The sequence below is a fragment of the Arachis duranensis genome, chromosome 1, assembly GCF_000817695.3.
Source record: "Arachis duranensis cultivar V14167 chromosome 1, aradu.V14167.gnm2.J7QH, whole genome shotgun sequence".
Taxonomy (NCBI): domain Eukaryota; kingdom Viridiplantae; phylum Streptophyta; class Magnoliopsida; order Fabales; family Fabaceae; genus Arachis; species Arachis duranensis.
In genome coordinates, this window is record NC_029772.3 from 4,815,421 (window position 1) to 4,837,172 (window position 21,752).

At 36.4% G+C, this 21,752-nt stretch overlaps 2 protein-coding genes across 2 annotated transcripts; one reads left to right on the top strand and one right to left on the bottom strand.

Annotated features, from left to right (window-relative positions):
- Nucleotides 1-5,769: 5,769 nt before the first annotated feature.
- On the bottom strand, nucleotides 5,770-6,492 carry LOC107472670 (putative F-box protein At1g67623). Its single transcript, XM_016092178.1, has one exon. The coding sequence runs from the start codon at nucleotides 6,490-6,492 to the stop codon at nucleotides 5,770-5,772; it is 723 nt and encodes a 240-aa protein (XP_015947664.1).
- Nucleotides 6,493-10,583: 4,091 nt separating this feature from the next.
- On the top strand, nucleotides 10,584-11,988 carry LOC107472646 (uncharacterized). Its single transcript, XM_016092166.1, has 3 exons — nucleotides 10,584-10,655; nucleotides 10,759-11,220; nucleotides 11,737-11,988. The coding sequence occupies exons 1-3, from the start codon at nucleotides 10,584-10,586 to the stop codon at nucleotides 11,986-11,988; spliced, it is 786 nt and encodes a 261-aa protein (XP_015947652.1).
- The last annotated feature ends 9,764 nt before the right edge of the window (nucleotides 11,989-21,752 follow it).

Genomic DNA, 21,752 nt, shown 5'->3' on the forward strand with positions numbered 1-21,752 from the left:
GCAAATGTAATCATGTCAATAGAGTTCTTTTTATTTTTTTATTTTGTATTTTTGTCAACATAGGGGAACCATGCATATCGTCATTTAATTTACATAAGCAATCAAGCAGAAAAGGTAACATTGCGTAAGCAAGAAAGGGATAATATTGGCATAGATGGTGGAATCCCTACAAAATTTAGAGAACTATTTTGATGACGTAAGAACCTTTAGGTCTATGCATGGAAAAAAACAAGGAAGGGATCAAAAGTAAGAAAGATTATTGTGACCGACCTAATCACACATCATTCATCTTTTGGACCTTTCATTTGACCACAAGGGCAATGAATAAAATATTACAAAGATTTAATTATTCTACTAGTATTTATAGATTTTATCAAATNNNTTTTTCAATGCTCCAGTCAACTTTTTTGGATCTTTGGTGATCCAGGATGCAGTACCTTTGAGATATATTATTAAAAACGTTGAGGGTGTAGATTTATTAGGATTATTATGGTGTAGAATTATAGAAAAAAGGTGCAAGGTGTTCTCAAAACCTATTGAAAAGGTGACAAGCAAACCTACAGGAATTTATTGAGATTGGGGGCAGCTGTGGTGTGTTGTTAAATTATTGAGCCGCAGCTATTAAGCCAGCGCGGTAGTAGAGTGGTAGCATGGAGTTAGTTTTTTCGTGGACTAACATGGGCCTGGTTGTTTATGTTGGATCGGGTAAGTTTTAAAAACCATGTCTCACCCCCATTTGATTACCTAAATATCATTATTCGTAACCCTAGCGCAGCCATCGTAGAAGAAACTAGAAACCCCGCTCTCTAAACGCGATACCCAACCCCACGCAGTCCTCCCAGGACCTCGCAAACCGTCGAAGTCGCGCGGAAGCAGCACCTCACAGCCACTCCCAGTCCCAGGAACCAACGCCCCCTAACCCCATGCGAGTCCCGTTGAAGAACCGCCTCCAAGCAGCTCCGGAGAGCCAAGAAGCAGCGTGGACCATCCCCTCCCAACAGTGGCATACCGGCGAACCTTACCCCTTCGACTCCAGACATGGAGGCTCCAACTTAGGTATTAATTTGAACGATTTCTTTTCTTTGCTGTGTAATGCAGTGTAGTTTTCTTTGAATTTTCCGGTAATTGTTATTGATATCATTGTATTTGAATTTTTGCATTTCTTTGAAATTGTCATTTTATTCTGTTTCAAATAGCCGATTGATTGTCATTAACAGTGTTTGTAATTGAAACTTAATACCTGGCAGATCCAGTAGTTCCAGCTGCATGCATCATATGGATAGAAATGGGTTGCCCTTGTTGTTTGATACCTAAGAGGTGGGGCCCATCTTCTCCCATTCAGGTTTGTGATATTTTTCTTTGTTGATGTCAAACTTCGTTTAAATTTGGTTAATCTGAAATCTGTTTGATAGAGACTGAGAGAGATGCCTTCCGACGGATCTGAAAGTCGGTTGTATTAGGTGGATGAAATCCTGAGTGTTTATGTCAGCGATTACCGATCGAGTGTGCAGTGTGGTGGGACAAGTGTGGGAAGCACACCCAGACCTTGGAAAAACTGTAAGTATAACCAACATGATTTCGGAGATCCTGATGTTCTAATTTTGGTTATGAAAGAGGTTATTCGTTCGTTGAATCTATTTTATATAAATTTTTGGTTATAGAATACTGCCGGAATGTATGGGATGAGAGATCTGGATGCAAAACCAATATTGTTCTGCCATAGGCCATTCAGTTAGTGTGTATCAATTGGCGAGGTGAGTGACGTTGAAGTTTGTCCTTGTGTCATTTATATTTTTTAATCAGTTGATGATTGCCTTAGAATTATTAAATAATTAATTACGAAGGGGATTAGTGCTGGTAAATAAATTCACAAATAGTTGTTTGGTGCCCGAAAATGGTGAATAAGTTGATGATTCGGTTTGTTTCATGTTGCATCAGAAGTTGCTGGCTTTTTGGTTATGGTTTATTCTGCCAGTTAGAGATCAAAGAATTATTGTAATGTAATTTGAAAACTTGAATATTGTTGGACCTACCAGCTGGGGATGGAATAGAAGTAAAATGGAGGTAGAGAGAAGATTTTAGCGTTTGTTTGAATGAAGGTTGTTACGGAGTTGTATACTTATCGGCGTTAAAGCAAGATTATTTCGTTGTTTTTTAGTATAACGGGGAATTTAAATTTAAATTCCCGTTGATTTATTTGAGTGACTCCGATATTGATTATTCAAGTTTGATAAGTTTCCATGAAGATGACCGCCGTATGGGAAACAATTTTCCTATTCATACGATGGTGATCAATATGGAAACCTCTGAAACTTGAGTAATCAATTTTGGAAGCAGTCAAACGAATCACCGCGGATTTAAATTTAGATTCTGCTTTGTACTTAAATGCCACGAGAAACTCTTGCTTTAGTTCCGATAACTCTACAACTCTGTCTCAGCCTTCGTTCATTCAAACACTATCATTTTTTTTCTTGCTCCATTTTACTTCTATTTTATCCCGGTTGGTAGCTCTAACAATATTTGTTTCAGCAGGCTATTCGAAAATTTATGTTTTAAGAAATTCGATGCTACCTCGTGATGGTGGCAACACGGTCTATAATGATTGTTGTTAGCACGATATCCAATAGGAATGCAGGAAATTGAAACTGATATGATTTATGATCTCTTTTGGCGTCGAATTATTACGCAATAGAAATAAAAAATGCAGTAACTTTTTTTTAATGTGTACTTCTTTGTTGCTGACTTCCTGAGGTCGAGGCCCAGAAGGGGGGATAAGAAAAGGCTGCGTGCGCACATTGCCGACATGTACCTTGGTCCTTGGCTAGAAATCATGTTTTCATCAGGAGAGAGGGGCACGTGAAGCAATTTAAAGTGACAAAATCTCACAAACGGGAGACGCATTCTGCGCAACATGAAAAGGGGCTTTTGTTGGAGAGGAACATATATGTTGTTGACAGCTTGTTTCAGTTTTGCTACCTTATAAATTTCAAAGCATGACATGGCGTACACGTGATTGTGTTTTTTGACTTCGCTGGCCACATGAGGCTGCATATATTCAGCATTTTTCCCTTGTTGGAAAGAAACTTATTGAATTTAACGTTACTCTACATTTCTTTAGATTGTGTATCTTGTTTTGGCGCGATTTTTTGTTCTGTTCTTCCGTGTTATTTGCACTGAAAGCTTTATTAGCATAAGAGTAATGTTGCATCTTTCTCCATTGTTTTGTCTTGGTTCTTCAGTTTTAGTATGTAAGATATGTTCGGTGGGTTCTGTTCTTTTACATTGTTGGAAGGTGCAAGTTCGGTTCTCTCTGTTTTGCTATGGAAAACAAATCATGGGATTTGTGTTTTGTTTAGTGGATGGAAAAGACACGCTTTGCTCTCTTGGCTGGAACCCATGTTTGTCTTCTAAGCTTATCCGGTTCAGGTATGCTTCTGTTTTGTTCTTGTTTTTGTTTGTTGTTTTTCCCATTGTTCTGACACTGTTTCTTCTTCCCTTGTATTCAAATATTAATTTTTTTTAATCGTTTAAAGAGGCTCGCTTTACTTTCTATTGTCCCTTTAAATACTTTTGTTCTCATTTGATGAAGAAAATAGAAAAGACGATGAACCACTTTAGCTGTTTTGTACTTTGTTTTTGCCAACTTTATGTTCTGTATTGTTCTTTTGGGTTGATATTTTTTTAGATTTCCACAGTTGACTTCAATTTTAACACTTTCAACTCAATTGTGTCACTTGCATGACAGGTGGTTGCTGAAAGAAGTTCTTCAATTCATCACAGGATACTACATCTATAAAAGAAATGTCTGTTTCCTATAAATGTAACAACCGGGTTGTACAGAAGTTTATATGTATATAGAATTCGCTTCAAGGAAGAAATACAGTCTCAATTGGATGCATGAATGTCAATAATCTAACCATTATTGAAGTGCACTAGTATTTTAACTTGGACAATTCTTGCAATGCCATTCCTTTTCCTCATGTCCATTTCATCAAGTCTCGTTTTCTACTTCCTAGTAGGGCTGAGAGATGAATTAAACTTCTTAATGTACTTTGTGCTATACATTTTCATGTATCTTTTAGCAAGTGAAGCAATTATGTTTGTCACGGAAGTTGTTTATGGTTTTGCTGTGTTTATTTTATTATGCAGATAATAATCTCTGCTTATTAGTTGTAGGTTGCAAAGAGTCGGTACAGAATTTAGTAGGGATAAAATCGCCTTACTTGCACCGTTGCATTGTACAATGAAATTATTTTTTATGCATTTTGCATTTCCTCTATCAGTTTTCAGCTTATAATGAAATTTTGTAGCTATATGTGTTTCGTCAAATTATTATCATTAATTAAGTGTGTGTCATTCTCAATCCCCAAAGGAAGCAGATCTCAAGATCCTTGTCGTTTTTTCTTGTGACTTACATTGGGGTCGTTATTTTGTTTAGGGTAAAAACAAAAGTTTTTTTTATACAAAACGTGTATGACGTTTTGTCTCTGTATAATAAAGAAAATATATTATTCAAAAACGACGATTTCTCTTTTTATATTTAAAAAATATATTTGTCTTACAAAACCGCAGTAATGTTATGAACTATCATAACAGGAATGTCAAATACCAAAATGAACAAAAATTATCACATTTCACATTAAAATTGTCTATATCTAAAAATCTTAGGCTGTATGTACCGTATGTAACAGATGACGTAAACAGAGGAGGAGGGTAAATGGATTAACGGATTAAAGTGCTAAAATCACGTATGATTAATTATACTTGGCTGAGTTAATAACAGTTATGCTGGAATAATAAGCTGATGTTATGCATGAAGTGAACATTAGACTAATCAATACAATAGAATATACGTTAAAAAGTAAACCACGGAAGACAGTGAAATGTTAGATTGCTACAAAGCAGGTAACACATGGTGATAGGTGCTGTTATAACTAAGGTTAAGACGAGCCTACTTCCTAACCAGAGTTAAGTATAGGACGAAGATGGTAACGATTATAAATAGGATACACGTGTAGTGATTTTGTTGCCGGCGCCTCTGGTTGGATCGGTTGGTATGACGGACAGTTGAGTGGTTGTCCCCTCCTTCAATTTGATGTTGCTCCTGTATGCCTTCGTCGAAAGGGAGTAGTTGGTCAGGAATCGGTGATGGGTGGTGCCGAATGGATGTTGCATGAATTTGATGTAGTAGAGGACTATTGTTGGTGTGCTGAGTCTGTGATCGTCTGCCAGATATGAATTGTTCGAACGCCATACGAGCTTCATCGATGGTTTCGTAAGCCTTATGGAGGTTGCCGCTAAATTCGTTAACTTGGGTATGACAGGCCGGCCAGGAACTATAGATACCAGGGACCCTCCTTATGAAAACAACATAGTATTTCTTCTTGGCACGGACCATGTTGAGATTCCAAGGGAGAGTTTTGTTGAGTATGTTTAAGATGGGATATTGGTTTCGGTGGTTTTTAAAGGCAACGACGATGGCTCCTGTGATTTGAGCAGGAAATTGAAATTGTGCAACCGTAATATTTCCAACGGTTGGAATTTTATCGACTGTGGGGCTGACATGTGTCGTTTTGCAAGGAGCATAAACTAGCCTAACTTTTGGTTTGATGAAGGACAGGGTTCCGGTTGAAATAAAATATTATTAAATAACATATAAATTTCAATACTTAATTATAACAAATGAAAGATAAAACAAGTATGTAATTAAATTGTATCGACTTATTTATTTAACGTTTAATATACAGGTTGTAATTAAATTGTATTAACTCATGGGAGGTTGACGAATGCTTGCAGGTCGTAATCTGCGCGACACTGGATGCAGGGGATATGAGCGGCCCCTCCGAAAGCATGGACGGAGTTTCGCTCTGCTGCACGTCTGCGATAGTCATACAGAAGAGGCATATGTCCCCTGGTCGAGCACCTTGGTGCGGCACAGACGGTGTGTTGTTCTTCTATACGGGGCATTTGGACCTCACCTGGCCACGACATTGTCAGAATTGAAAAGCACCTTGCCTTACAATCAGCGAGTGAACCAGCCGCATCAAGCTCGCGATACAGTTCCAGCCCTTTTTGTTTTTCGTCGTTGCCGTCCGTGCGAAGCAGCAACGTCATGCTCAGTGCGTATTTGGCTGCTACATGGCCTGTACTTGTTGCACTATTCAGCATCTGGAGGCCAACGTTTTCGTTATGTCTGATGAAGAGTTCCCGAAGTGCCTCCCGAAACAGAAGCTCTGGATGGCCAGCTACCATGCATCGATCAAAGAATCTCTTTGCCTCCGGACTGAGGCACCACCACCACGGTGTGGCATGCGGTGGTGGGATGGAAACACTCCGGTGAACAATATCGGAATCTCCCGCATCGCGTGCAGCCTTACAGGTCATTCTGAGACTGCACAGCTCTCGAATGGAGTCTGAGGCAACTTTAATGGTAATTGCTACCCAGATGTCGTTGGGAAGGAAAGCGATATTTGAGAAACAGTCGATTGTCATTTTCAGTTTGTTCGTGTTGGTTCCTATTTCGATGGGGATGGGGATACGTGTTTAGAGTATAGGGTTTGGAGTGTGGCATAGGAGTGTATCCTCCATATTTATAAGTCCACCGACCCTGTTGGAAACCTGAACTTGAGTGTAGCAGATACGTTCTCAGTAATGCATGCGTAATATTTAACGTTAAAGTAAGCGTAACTATATTATGGTGAAAACTGAAAACTGTCTGGGGAATGGTATTAATTATTGGAAAATAATAGATGAACAAGAAGATTTTCTAAGAATGTTCCCCTAGGACTCTCCTAATTAAATTCACTCTATTAATGTTATTATAATACATTGTTCAGACGTTGTTAAACAAAAGTTGTTACTCAGCTATACTTTTCTAGACCTGTATTAGTACAGATTATTCCACGTGCAGTCAGCAGAATGTTAAAGGTTCGGGCAGATACTTAGCCGTTTAATATATGAATAGTTAATAGTTAATTTTTTATGTCATCTGAATAGTTTAGGGTAGTTTAATACCATGGATGTGAATTTTGTGTTTTTGAAATTTGTTTCGTGTATCACATAGAGGGGAGTTAATGGGACGCGTTTAATGTGAAAATGAAAAATCGTTGAACATATGGTGGAGGGTGCGAAAAACGGATAGGTGAGGTTAATGCATTTATTACCGAATTTAAAGCCCCGGGGAAGCGGTGTGACTGTCCAGTGAGATAACTGTGTATACATAATTGGATTGGAGAATGTGATGAGTCATGTCATATATAAATATAAATAAGTTTCATGTCTGAGATTACTTCGCTGACGATTTTGTTAATAAGATTTGAAGTTTGTTACATCCCTTTGTGACTGGATCGCTGTTCATTGGGTTGGAAGAATGACGAGCCTCAGCGTGGGTGATGGAAGTTGTTCTTCCGGAGGAACTCGCCCTGTCACCCCTCTCCACGACGACGGTAGGCGGTTTCACACTATCTTTTTTCCCGGTTATCCTTGACATTCACTCTTTTTTATAGTTTTTTCTGGGTTTGAATGTCCAGAGGTTGTCCCCGCCGTGAATCCTAACTAATTTGTCATCATGGAGGACCTTGAGTAGATGTTGCGCAGGGCATGTGACACCCTAAAGACAGAGCCTCCAGTGTTTGAGCCCCGCGATTGCGTACACGTCCAGGGCCACTGCTACTATGGGTTTGTGGTTCGTGTGGGGGGCCCACGGGACGGAGTCAACTTTGTTGCCTACGGCAGGTTCTCATCCGACGAACGCCTGGCCAGGCAAGATGCCGCTTTATCATCCCTGCAAGCTGTTGTTGGAGAGTCTGGGAAGGAGATCCTCGACTACAATTACTACGTGGCTCACAGTTGCAGGGAACGACTTCTTGAGTTGGAGCGGATATCTAGTCTGTCCGTCGACTCCCGTGTCGCTGAACTGGAGGCTGAGAACGCTAGGCTTAGGAGTCGTCTGGCATCTTGGGACACCTTGCACGGCCGTGGATAATGGATTTGTTTGGTCTTGGGCTGACGGTTTAGTGTTTCTGGGGTTTGGGGTTTGTTGGTTTAGGGTTCATGGTTTTGGGTTTTGAGAGTTTATGGTGAATGGTTTATTATGCTTCTTTTTGGCTCGTTACTCTAACGATTATCTTATTTTTTGCGTTTTTATGGAATACTAACTATCTATTTCTTTTTGTGTGGTTTACAATGTTTGGCACAAAATAAAAAAAAATTTGAAAAATTTCGTTGCACGCAGCTTCGAATATGATATATGATTTTCATTGCATAAATAGTCATGAGGCTAGGCGTTATTTTGTTCTAAATTAGAGTGCATTGCATGCAATGGTAGTTACTTTGAAGGTCTTTTCACGTGTTGTTGCAAGTTTGTTGGACATAGAAGTGTTACGTTTAATACGGAGGTCAGCGAAGAGCACACAGTCACACACCTTTCTATCGTAAATGTGGTATCCGAAAGGGTATAAAGTGATTGCTGGAAGGTTGTGCAACCGAAATATGGACATTAATGTATTGATTATGGAATTTAATTAAGTACCTCGGGAACTGGTGTCATTAGGCAGTTCCGATTGGGATGGAGAGGGAGAAGACTGAAGGAATGGGTCATGGTTCATGCGAATTGGTGTTTCGTTTTTGGCGTTGATGTAGTGAAAAGACAATAATTTTTCTATTAGTAATTTACTCAAGTTAGTAATAGGCTTGCTGATAACAAGAAAATTGGTTTTACAAAAAACTCAACCTGACAGTATTGCAAAGAGTTCTTATGGAACATAAATTTATCACATCCTTGGTTAGGCATCACGGCTGCTGCAAATAAATATCAAATCTTCGGCTAATGTCCTTGTTTGATATTTAATAGTGAAGAATGTGTTAGCCTAATGAGAATCACTGGGTTTGTGTGCTTTCTTGTTATTAGATTTATAATTATTTTAAAAAGATGGATAGTATTGATAGCTTATATTTCGTATCCATAAAAAAATTAAAGAAAGAATGATATTTTTTTTATAAAATCTTCGCAGCTATAATAATAATAGTAGTAGCAATCATATTAATAATATTATTAATATTAATCATGATAATCATAACAATGGGAATATTCATAATATTAATAGTACATTCAAAGTATGTTAATCTTGAACCTAGTTTTTTTGAAAATATAAAATTTATTTCCAAGATTAATAAAAGAGTAATATTATTGTAAGACGAACAAAATATAACTATGATTTAAATTTTGAATAACTAGCAATGGAACTAAATAATTTAAATTTAAATGTTTAAATTAGGTAAACAACTTTCAAAATTAAATATCGAACATCGTTAGATAGTGGCTTTAAAATTTTACAAAAGTCACGGCTGGAGTAGATAACTTCAAATTTAGAAAATTACCAACTTAACCAAATAACTTAAAATTTAAAAATAACAAGCTACAAAAAAATTGATGATAATTTTACAACCTACGCACATAACGCAAATTAAGTTTAAGATTTTGTTGTCCATAAGTTTGCCAAAAAAAAAACTGATGATATAACAAAATCTATGACTGACGTTATTTTCTCTAAATAGTTAAAACAACAAACCTAGAAACCAAATCGGTGTAATCAAACCGATGAGTATTGCGAGTGTCAAAACCCAGTAAGTTAAATCTTGATTGTATGATAGTTAAGGATTCCCAGGATATGTGCATATTGTTATGACGAGTTAAATATATAATAGTTATTCCGTAAATTTAATTTCTTGGATAATTATGATTTATTTGTCTTTTTTTCAGATAAAAATCCACTCAATTTCTTTCCTTTCCTTTGTTTCTTTTCTATTTCTTTTCTCTCTATTTCTTTCCTTTCAACCAAGCATAGCCTTAAAGATATTCAATATAATATTAAAATAATAATTTTTAATTTATTAGAATTGTGTGCCTTCTGATTGAGTGTTTTGAATATGAAATTAAATTATCACTTTATTCAAAATTAAATATGATTTCGAAAATAAGCAAGGTTAACATATAAATAACTAATTTATAAATAATGCTAGTAAATCTTTATCCCAATTTTTTGTTACACATAATAACAACGTAATTTTTTTTCATTTTTAATGAAACTTTATTTATTTAATACTTTTTTACATTTAGTAAATCACTTAGAATATTGTGTTTTTTTATCTCTTCTTTAATACTAAATTAAATTTATAATTTAAAAAAAATTATATAAATATTATTTAAATTTAGTAGAAAAGCGGATTAAAATGCACGGCAGTGGCTCTTGAACGACTAGTTTGCTAATAAAGCGTATTTCAAAATTAAAAAAATTTGTCATATCATCCAATAATAATTTCAAATTGATCAATAACATTTTTAAAAATTGGAGTGGCAACTCCCAAATAATGTTTAGTGGCGCATGACACACGAAACCGAATGGCTTCTACAAGAAGACTACATTCATTGCGGTGCTGAAGGCACATTCTCCTAGGCAGTGCAACTCTAAGTACATTACCTCAACCGTTGATATCCGCTTGATTCAGACGCTATCCACTCTGTACGGGTTCTTCAACCTCAGAAAATCCCCTTTTTTCGTCTGTGTTTGTTCCCTTACGAACAAATGGCCGGAGATTACGCCAAAGGTGACGCCCTTAGGGTTATCAAAGCGGCAGGCGAGCCGTCGCGGCCCATGGTAGGTTAACCATTCCGCTTCTTTTGTTGCAATTATTTGTCAATCTACTCTCCGCAAGTTGTTTTATCTCTTACGCCGACCCGTCGTGTGCCCTTATTTCCAGCGTTTGCCAATACCGAATGGGCTCCTCCCCAAAAATAGCAACCATCTGTACGTCACGGTCGCCGATGGGTCCAACCGTACTTTCAAGATTGCGTGTAGCCCCAGGGGGTGGAAAGAGATCACTCTCGGCAGGGGATGGCAAAGGTTCTATCATGAATATAAGCTACAACCATCTAACATTCTTCTGTTCAAGCACAAGGGCAGGGACGACTTCAGCGTTCACATATTTCAGTCACCGGGTGTGGAAAGGACGTATGATACGTCCGGTGATGACTCCGGCGACAACACACCCCCCCAAGTGTCAAGGAAACGTACACCCGCTACTGAAGGTACCCGGCGTCGAAAGGGGTGTATCAATGTCCCTAGGAGCGCCGCTGCAGCTGAGGTGGAGCAGACATTTAACTCCGAGCACCCCTTCTTCATCATGCACATCACAAAAAGGCTCCTGGGCATCCACTTCCTGGTAATGGCTTTCCCCTTCCACGATATATACACCTGTTTCTTTGTCGAGCATTGGGGTCCACATTATCTGTTTTGTTCCCCCGCTGTTCCCTATCCTGAATGTTATCTGGCGGCCAACCTGGTCCGCATAAACTGTTCTTGTTTCGCTGGTTCTTACTTTGTTTGCCAATGTGTCATTCTACGTGGGCCATTTGTTGTGTCGTCTGCTGTGTCTTTGTTGTTAATTGTTGGATAGCTGCTGGAGCAGTTTTTACCTTCAAATTCCTTACGGGTATTTGCTGCCATTGTCTGTTGTTGTTAAATAAATATATTCATTACAGAAATATGTTGGTAATGTCTGTTAATTTTAAAACCTTAAATTGCATTGTTTAGGGAAGGAGGCAGCGCAATGCATATTCAGTGTGAATAATGTCTTCTTTAGTAGTAGTGGTTTAAATCTGTTTGAATTCATGCACATCGCAACAAATTGTGACACATCATCTTAACTCCTTATCATTCTCTATTTTCGTTTGCTCAGCCAAATGTGCCGCACTTTGGAGAGGACGTCAACGATTCTGTCATGGTCACTCTGAGATCGGGGGAGATCTCCGTCCGGGCCGTCTACGGAAGATACGTGGGCCAACGAAGGCGCAATTGTGGCAGCATTAGCCATGGGTGGGCGGAATTCTTGCACAAGTGCAACGTAACTGTCCCCAAGCTCGGCGTGTTTGAGATCTCCAGTACCCACCCAGAGGTGGAGCTGTTGGTCCAATTTGTTGATTTTGAATGAAGCCTACTGGGTTGAATAACATGCTGACTATGTTATTTTGGATTGTCTATTTCGATTTGTCAAAAACTTGATGTGCTGTGTTGTGAGTGCTGATGTGTTGCAACAGCTAGACTTAACTCCTTTTGTTCATGTTCCAATGTTATGTCCGTTAACTAAATAGTTTTCACACAATCTATGTTCCTTAGATTACTTGACAATTTCAATTCGCACAGCACCACTGGTTACTCTCTACAGTTATTAGCCTTTTCAACTCACACTGCACCATGCATGATCCTTGACTTTTAGTATGAAACATAGGTAAAAGAGGAATCTTTTCATTCTTACCAGTGGGAACTTGTTCTTTTGCATTACTCGAAGGTGCAACTTCGGTTATTGCTTGTGATTCTGTCACCATTTTTCCACTGGAAAATAGAACATGTGTTTTGTGGTTTGTTTACTAGAACGAACACAGATGGTTGGCTCGGTTGGCTGGAATCCATGTTTCTCTTCATATATTTATTGTTTATCGATGTTCTGATTTCATTTCATCAGGACATAGCTGAAATGTAATGAGATGCTAAAATATTTCACTCAATTAAGTGTTTACACCTCTCTCTAAACGGTGTCACAGAGACACAGAAGTTACAGATTTTATAAAACCAAGTGATTTGAAGCAAGAAATATACGTTTATGTCTGGGCTGTTGCCATTTTATCATGCTTGACAGCATAATCGTTTGATTATTTAAGCTAGCACAAGTATTTTCACAGTAACTATCGCCATTAGCTGTTTCCCAGTCTCATTTCATCAGGACAACTTAAGACGTATCATGAGACACAAAATACTTCAAACATAACATTGATCTTCTCTACTAGAACCAAGCCAAAAGATACTCGCAAATTACAGATACCATAGAACCATACTAAGTTGCAACAACGAAATGCGTAGGTCTGGGTAGTTGGCATTATTTTAAGTTCAGTCTACGGGGTGATGCATTCAAGGCTATTGTCGCAGATAGATTCCAGCATGTGAATCTTAGACTCCAGCCTCGCAATCTCGTCCTGAAGATGCGCGTTTTCCCTCTGCAAAGACTTAGCAAGAAGGTAGTTGAAGTCTCTGATCTGAGTTTCAGTGTCTGCCAAAAGGACCCGCAACATGCTGAACGCAGCGTCCTCCCGCGCGTCATCCTCCAGGAACGTGTACCGACCCTTCGCCCGGACGTCAGGTCCAAATGGGTTGCCAGGGATTATAACATTGAACGCATATATGGTTCCGAGATGGCGATGGAATTTTTCCTCACGGAAGAAACAAGGGCTGGGGATTTTAGCGTCATAGCAATACATCAATAGCCAGAGCTCCATGCTGTTGCTAAGGGCAAAGTGATGCGACGCACACTCATCTGCTGGAATCAATGGTGCTCCTGGGAATGATAACAAAACACAATGAACCTACGGTATTGTTTGGTCTCTCATAAATCTATGGAAACGTTGTTACTAAGCTGTTAAATGGTAAAAATGGATACATTTATGGAAAGGTATATCAGAGATTTACCACCAACAACAGATGCAACACGTCCGTCAGATGTTGGGAGCGTTCGGGGTGGCCGCGGCGGCGATTCCGCTGTGCCTGTCTCTGCCATAATTTCCAAAGTGGCCTCTCTGTCCTCCCGCAGCGTTTCCATCCTTGCTTCATAGGCGTGAATTGCGAGGACGTAACTATTGAACCCGGTGTACTCCGGTGCGGGGTGGTTGACGATCTGCCTGTTGGCTTCTTCAAAGGAGACGTATACCCCCGTGTTGTATCCCTTCGTTACAACAAAAAATCTGAACTGCTGCATGCTCCGCTCCATTGGGGCTCGACAAGCGTAGTTCAGTTAGTCTTTCTGGAGTATTGTGGGTAGGATGATGTGGGGAATGAAATTTCTAGCGGTTTTGCTATCGTCCCACGCAGCGCAAATAATGTATTTGTATGGTTAACGAGACTTCCTGGGGAAGGTTTGAAAATGATATTTTCGATAACAACACCCAAAAAAAGCATGAAGCCAGTGTAATGTCTCTTCAAGCACGTCACGTCAAAATTTTTGTGGTTGAATTATACGTCTGCTGTTATTCGACAAACTTGCCCTTTCCGGATCATCAAAGATTACGCAAGGATTTACGAGTGTACCCACGCAGTTTGCTTGCAAAGGCATCAGCATAGGTGGCCCACGGACTCCAGCTATGGGGGGAAGGGATTTGGGTTCAAGTCCCGTTAATGAAAAGACGTCAGGAACCACTTCGTCATTCGTAATATGAGGATGTGACATGCGGAGATCGTACTCGTGTATCCACTGGAACACGTCTACAGTAAAATCTTTGACCAACGATTTTCCAATTACATAATGAAATTCCTGGGTGGAAGCATATTGGTGTCAAGTGAATTTTGTTGTATTTGTATGTTATAGAAATTTTTATAGCCTTTACTCGTAAGACATTGCCGAATTAAATTTATTGTTACACTATTAGGAGGGATTAGTGTATTTTAATTGAAGCAGAATTTATCTTCATTTTTATAATGTAAGCAACTTTAAAGTGTTACCACTTGAGCACGTACACTACCAGCAAAACAGGGATTAACCACCATTTTTTAACAACAAGTATTAAATCGTAATAAAAATATGTAAGTGTGTCTTCTATTTACTGCGAAACATTGTCACAGTCACTAAAATTGAATCTTTTGCCACAAACAATATTTCGTACCTGTTAGACCTACTTACGTTAAAGTGTCAATAATACCTATTCTATCTTTATTAAATTAATTTCTTCTAAATTAATTTGTCGTTGTCTAGTATTTTTTTTAAATAGTCTGACATTAGAACGTTTTCATAGAATAAACTCTAAAAATCTAAAAAAATAAATTTAGATAACATACAAAATTAGAAAAATAAAGCTAATATTCAAATATTTGAATTAATTTGGCTAAAATAATATACTTTAAATATATTAGAAAAATTTCAATGTTTTTTAAGTATAAAATTCTATCCCGTTTTCTTTAGAAAAAAATTATTTTTTCCACTTTTTAAGAATAATTTTATTTTTCAGTCTTTATTAAATTTTTCAACAACGCATCAACTATCAACCGCATGAAATCAGATATTGTGAATGTTATATATTTATTTGATTAGTTTTTTTTGGTTATTTATTGTTATTATAATTAAATATATAGTTAAAATATTACAGACTCAAAATTTAAAATTTAAATGTAAATTTGCAATCATATTTGAACATGAAATAGTAATTAATTTTTGGGGCCTAAGATAAAATCATACAGAGTAAATTTAATAGATAATAAATGTGTTATGGAGAAAAAAAATTTAGATTAAAGAAACTTAAGATACGATATTAGCAACAACGACCAAAAGGATATTTTTTATATTACAAATTTGACTGTGCGCTTAAATGCATGCGGTAGCTTTTGGCGGAAAATTGAAGTAATCACAAACAATATAACTTCCCATCATTCAGTCGGTTATTTAAAACCTACTTTATTGCAGCACTTGAAAGCGCCTTCTTTACCCACACTATATGAACTCTATTATGTAATGGGGCATCCTCCAAACTCAAAATACTGATTTTTTTCTTTCTTCATTCTTGTGATTTCGCTTTTTTTAGCCGATTTATCTTCAACAGAAGCCCTTTGAGCAGAAATCTGTTAACCACATAATATCAACAACAATGAAGAATTTGCAGAATGTATAGACGAGATGGTTCGAAATCAACCGTACCTATCACAGAAGACAACAACGACCCAACAGTTGTGAATGTCCCAGGTATATGAAGTTTCAATTTTCACCGCGTGAATTTCTTAGTTATAATATATAATGTATTTATTTTATCCAATTTTGTATTCAGTTGGGAACACTTATACGGAGAGATTAGAACGGGTAAAAGGATGACAATTCAAGTTTGACATTTGTAAACTGATGAAGAAGATTTAAAAAATCTATTTTTTGTTTTTGGTGTTATAGCTACAAATATAATTTCGATTTAATAGAATTCTTTTATTACGAAAAATTAGCACATAGTAGCCACGGATTGTATTTTATTATCATGTAATAATGCCATGTCATATATAGATGCAGATGACTATTGTTAGGTGTATTAAAAAATAACATTAATTTAATTTTATGGTGTTAGTGATAATAAGTTAGGGTTATATTAAATTTTTACTTATTAAATTATTAATTTAGCTATAAAAATGAAAAGAATATCATTTAAAATGATTAAGTAAAATTTGAGTTAATTGAGATAATAATAGTCTAATTTTCTATATAATTATATATTAATAGTCAAATAAAAATGACAGTTATAGAAAAATGAAAAAAGAAATATACTTATTAAAAATATAAGGGAAAAAGACAGATAGGTCCCTGACTTTTCAAACTTTTCACAAATACATCTCTGACAAATTTTAAATACAAAAAAGTCCCTGACTTTAACAAACGGAGGACAATTTAGTCCTTCCGTCTATTTGCCTCTCATACACCTAACGGAACTAGCTGACGTGGCTGAAACGATGCACAGGTGTCCGTTACGGTGCCACGTTGGAAAAAATATTGGTGTTTTTGTTGAAAATGGGAGAATGTAGTGTTTTCTTAGACAACACGTTGGGGCGTGTTGAAAAATTTTCACAATACTGTAATACACTTCAAATGTCAATATTCAACCGAAACACCAATTTTCTTTCCATGTTAAAAATAATTTCTGATAAGATTTAAGCTAGTATTTTTAAATCTAGTTAACTTGTTTTTGTATACAATTTAAATTATTTGTATTTAAATTGTAGAAATTGGGCTTGTTATGTTTCTACTTTTTTTTTTAAATTGCATTAGTTTAGTTTTAGTGCATTTGTGTATTATATTAGAATTTGTTAAATTGCATTAGTTCAGTTTTCACCATACCAGTGGCATTAGTTAGCATCAGGTCATTTATGCATCAAGTTAGCATTGTTTATTTATGCATCATTCATGTATTAAGTTAGCATTAGTCCATCTGTGTATTGTATTAGAACTAGTATTTTTATGCATAATAACATTACGAGAATATTTTTTTTAAAATTATAGTGCACTTTGTTCTAACAATATAAATTATGCATGACAAACAAAAAGATATTTTTAAAAAAAATATGTAAATTACAGTTTCTCAAAAAAGATATTTTTTATTTTATTAGTGCTTTTACTCTTACAACTAGAAATTTGCCAAACACGTTTGGGAATTAAAAAGATCTTTTTAATTCTCAAAAGATATTTTTTAAATAAAATAATGGCGCACAAACATTCACTTACTCTTAGATTTATAAAGCCTTAAAACCTAATATTGAAAACCTGATAATTCACAATCCTACTGTCCAAATAAAACCATTTAAGTTAAATTATTCTAATTTTTATTATTCTGGTAAAAAATTTAAAAAATCCTTGTTTTTGCTTCTGCTGTTTTCAAATGTAAAGTAATATTAGTTTGTTAAAAAATATTATTAATTTTTAATAAAAATAGTTTTTTAAAAGATGTATTTAGATATGTTTAAAAATTAATAAAAATATTTTATAATTCAAAAAAAGATTTTTTTAAAAGTTAATCTTACCAAACACTCAGTCTTTTAAGTTATTCAATATATTAATTGCTAGAAAAATATCTTTTAAAATGAAGAGAATTGTAAACTAATAATGGGTAAAAAAATAATCACCGTTAGTTATATAATTTTTAATTTCACTATCTTTATTCAAGAATTATTAGACTTTAAAATTTTGTTATTAATTTCATTTTTTTAGCTTATTAATCTTTAATGTTAATATTATTTCTCTTTAATAATTATAAACAAACTAAAAGAAATCATAATTACACTATATGTAATGTGATTTAATTTCTTTCTTATATTAAAGCACTTAAATATAGCATAAGATATCACATTTAAAATAATTTTTATGATTTATTATTAAAATTTGTCTCTCTCGAAATTATTTCTAAATATGAAAAAGCAAACAGAAATAAAAGAAAGAAAATGGTCAAGAGTGTTAAGTTAGTCTTTTATGAATGACTATTATTTATTTTTATATTTTTTTGTTCAATTTTTTTTAAATTTATCTCTTTTAAAATAATTTAAATAAACCTATATTTAATATTTAAAATAAATAATATTCAATTTTTTAAAAAATAACATGCATTTAATAAAATAATATGTTTCCAATATAGTTGAAAAAATGGATAATAATATCCCTGAAAATAAGTAGACAATAAAATTCTGAGGGAGGACACTACATTACATCAAAGGAGAGAAATGAGGCACAGAAAGAGCGCCCAAATAAATCTGTTATTTTGTGTTTACTTGGACAAAATTGACATTTTCGATGTGTAAATACCGCACAACGAGTAAATCGGTTGCAGTTCTTCCGTGCATTCTCTGGAGATACGTCCATATCAAACTTGTTTTCTTAACCTAAACCCTTCATATATTTTATATTAAATCTGAATGGTAAAAAAAAGTGGAAGTCTGAAACTCCAATAAAGTACAATGTCACACCTGAAACGCTTCCTAAATTATAAGGATGGTTTTGCTAAATAATGGTAGCGGAAAAAAAAAAGACAGAATTTTTATCTCTCAAGATGGAAATCTTCATAAATTATTGACATCGTTTTTTCTATTTTATACTTTATTGTTGGATCGGCAGGTTTAAATGTAATATCGTACCCAAACAAGAAGTATTTATTTTTTATCCAGTTGTGATTTTATTAAGCCGCATTGTAACGAATGCTTAAAACATTAAATGTATTCCAAATTTCTTTCAAAGGGAAATGATAATTTCGGGAACGATTCCGTTACGTTACAGACAGCATATCTCCCAACTTCTACCAACTCTTATTTATAATTGTATTTCATGGGAGTTTGTTTGTGGATGTGTCTAATAAAAATGTCTTTTTTATAACTATGTTTAATAGAAGTGTCTTTATAGATACATTTTATGGATGTGTCTCTTTATACATGTATTTAAAATATATTAATTACTAGACACATATACGAACACACTTCCATGAAACACAAATATAAATGTGAATTGGCAGAAGTTGGCAAATAATATGTTGGTACCTTATACTTTTCGTCTCGGAAATTATTCTTGTCATAATTGATGAAAAACGATTTCATTATTCTGTTAAAAGTTTATTCATAGATATAGTGAACCCTTCTAATAGGAATTACATGAATATTATTCCATGTTATAAAGGTTTATGTAGATCAAATCGCGCTTTAGTTTCAGTTCCATTCCTTATTAAATGTATCGAACATCAAGTGAAACTCTTCGGTGCAGCCATGGTCCTAAGAAGGGTTTATACGTGTGTCAACTACACGTGGGAAATCCCAACCTATGATAGGCATGACTTTTCACTTTCTTAACAACATAGAGGGATACAAGGAGTATAGCGTGAACAAACAATAAGGATTATTTCCACAATCGCATTGGGGTTGGTAGCACGGAATTAAGTGGGTCTACCTGAAAGGGTCACATCAATCAATTTTCCGTTCCCACGCTTAACCCCAGGGATCTCTATAAAATCAAGTCTTTGCTGAGCCAAGTTGGGAACACACAAGCTAAAAGACGCCTAACCCCGGTACAGCTACCAATTAGGAAAGACATACATTAGTCTCAAACAGCAAATGGCTGGCATGGACGACTATGGGAATCAGCTAGAAGACTCCAACGATCCTGACCACAATGATGCGTAAGTAGCATTTTCTTTACTGTAAATTGCTTCTCTGATGTTGGTATTCAGAAGCAACAATGTTCCTAGCCCGAATCAGGGTGTAAAAATATCATCTTTCTTCATTATTAACCGGTCTGGGGCATTTACTAACAATCTACATCTTCTCTTTCAGTGTTGTACCCGTGATAGATATGGCAACGGTCCAAAGCGGCTCAACCGCAGATGGAACCTCAACGCTTAATCTAGAGCTGACGATGAACGTGGTAGGAATGACGCTTTCCTCAGAGTGATGTCTCCCCTTAAATGTTGCTTAGAAACGCTAGGTGGTTAATTATGTTTTTGTTATATCAATTTTGGGCACAGAGCGCTAATGATGGTCAGGGAAAAAACCTAACGGAAGAGCCGAAGCCCCAACAAGATGGACTACTTCTCCTGGCAGTGAAACTGCTCGAGGTACGTATGTAGAATAAAATTTAAAAAAAGCTTTATTCACACTATCAACGAAGAGATACTCATGAAATGTGCCTGGGTTTGGAACAAAGGGAGAACTTTTCTCAATAAATATAGGGCATGCCCTGTGGTGGTGAACATGTGGTGATCCCGTTTTCGTGCAAAAAATTTTGTTTAAAGTGTTTGAACCAATGGACAATGTTTAGCCACGTCAACTTGTCTTATCTAACCCAAGTTTGACCCATCATACTGATCATAGCATGACGGTTAGCTTCATAACTAGGATTGAAATGTCATATTCAACCTTTTTTGTGTTTTGTGGTTTGTTGACTGAGTCCACAGAAGATCGATGCTCGGACAGTGGCTTTGGAAGAGCGCATGTCGGCACTGGAGCGGCCCATGTACCAAACGGGTAAGTCCGTAACTGAGATCCAGTCAACACTGGCCAACCAATGGGGGAGTCCAACTGCAGCAGCCACTATTTCATCCGCACCTGCCGTGATAATGGCTTCTGTTGGTAACCTCCTGACTGAAACCAACATACCACCTCAAAGGCAAAATAGAGCAGCAGTTAGTAACGACATTGGATCCCTAGCAGAAACAAAGAAAAGCTTGGAAAAAGGAAAGGGTTTGGCCCCGTCGAATGTGATGTCTTCGCTAGATATAATCATCCCAAACTCTCCCGGATTAGACGACGACGTCATCATAGACGAGTCACTGTCAACTCCTCGGCCTACTAAGGGCACGAACAGTTCAGGCGTGCCTAAGCGAACCCTTGCGCAGTACTGGTCCTCTGGTGTGGCTAAGAGGAGTACCACCTCTGGGACCACGACACATGACTCAGTTGACGGTGTTTGTGAAAAAGTAAGTAACAGCCTTCATACCTCCACTATCAGTCGTCGTTAATGTTTTAAATAAATTGCTAATGCATGAAATGTGTGCCTGTTCAGATTTTCAGGGACCTACCCAGCATGTCTACGCTTGATTGCACAACAAAAGTGTGTGAGATGTTCTCGGTGCAGGAAACATGCCGCATTCCACTGAAAATTCCGAAATTGGAAAAAATTGACTCTAACCATTTGACCGGGGAGGAACAGCTGGACAGTAGGAAGATGGCAACCCCTGGACAGAATTGCGAGGCGAATGTTAATGGTTCGTCTTTGGGGATGGGAGTGCATTCAAACCTTATGGAATGGTGAATGCAATGCAGTCTCCCGTGCTATTAATTCCTCTGGTAAGGATTGGAACCACTAAATGCTTGGTATATAAATCATGACGCATTTAATTTCTTAGTACCATATTTCAAGTGAAGAGCTAACATTGAATTGGTTTTGGCTCAGGGATTCCAAATGGTTTTCAGGCCAACCGTTCACATGGACCTCACAGTTGAAGAATGCAAGATGGCCGCTTACATTTATGGGAAAAATGATCAATATTTGTAGGCACAAACTCTGGATATTCATAAATTTAGAATGTGTAGTATATTTATTCGAAGAAATTCCCGGTAATGAATGTGATTATTGTTTCTTACATACCAGGAAAATTCTGTTCAAGTTCTCATCATTGGAAGTCCCAAGAGCAGGATTCCACTCCTTATCGCCGG

What these genes read in the sequence shown, in the direction of transcription:
- LOC107472670 (XM_016092178.1), bottom strand. Translation starts at nt 6,492, where the DNA reads ATGACAATCGACTGTTTCTCAAATATCGCTTTCCTTCCCAACGACATC.
- LOC107472646 (XM_016092166.1), top strand. Translation starts at nt 10,584, where the DNA reads ATGGCCGGAGATTACGCCAAAGGTGACGCCCTTAGGGTTATCAAAGCG. An exon ending in GCGAGCCGTCGCGGCCCATG is followed by an intron (nt 10,656 to 10,758) that starts GTAGGTTAACCA and finishes CCTTATTTCCAG; the next exon opens with CGTTTGCCAATACCGAATGG. An exon ending in TCCTGGGCATCCACTTCCTG is followed by an intron (nt 11,221 to 11,736) that starts GTAATGGCTTTC and finishes TCGTTTGCTCAG; the next exon opens with CCAAATGTGCCGCACTTTGG.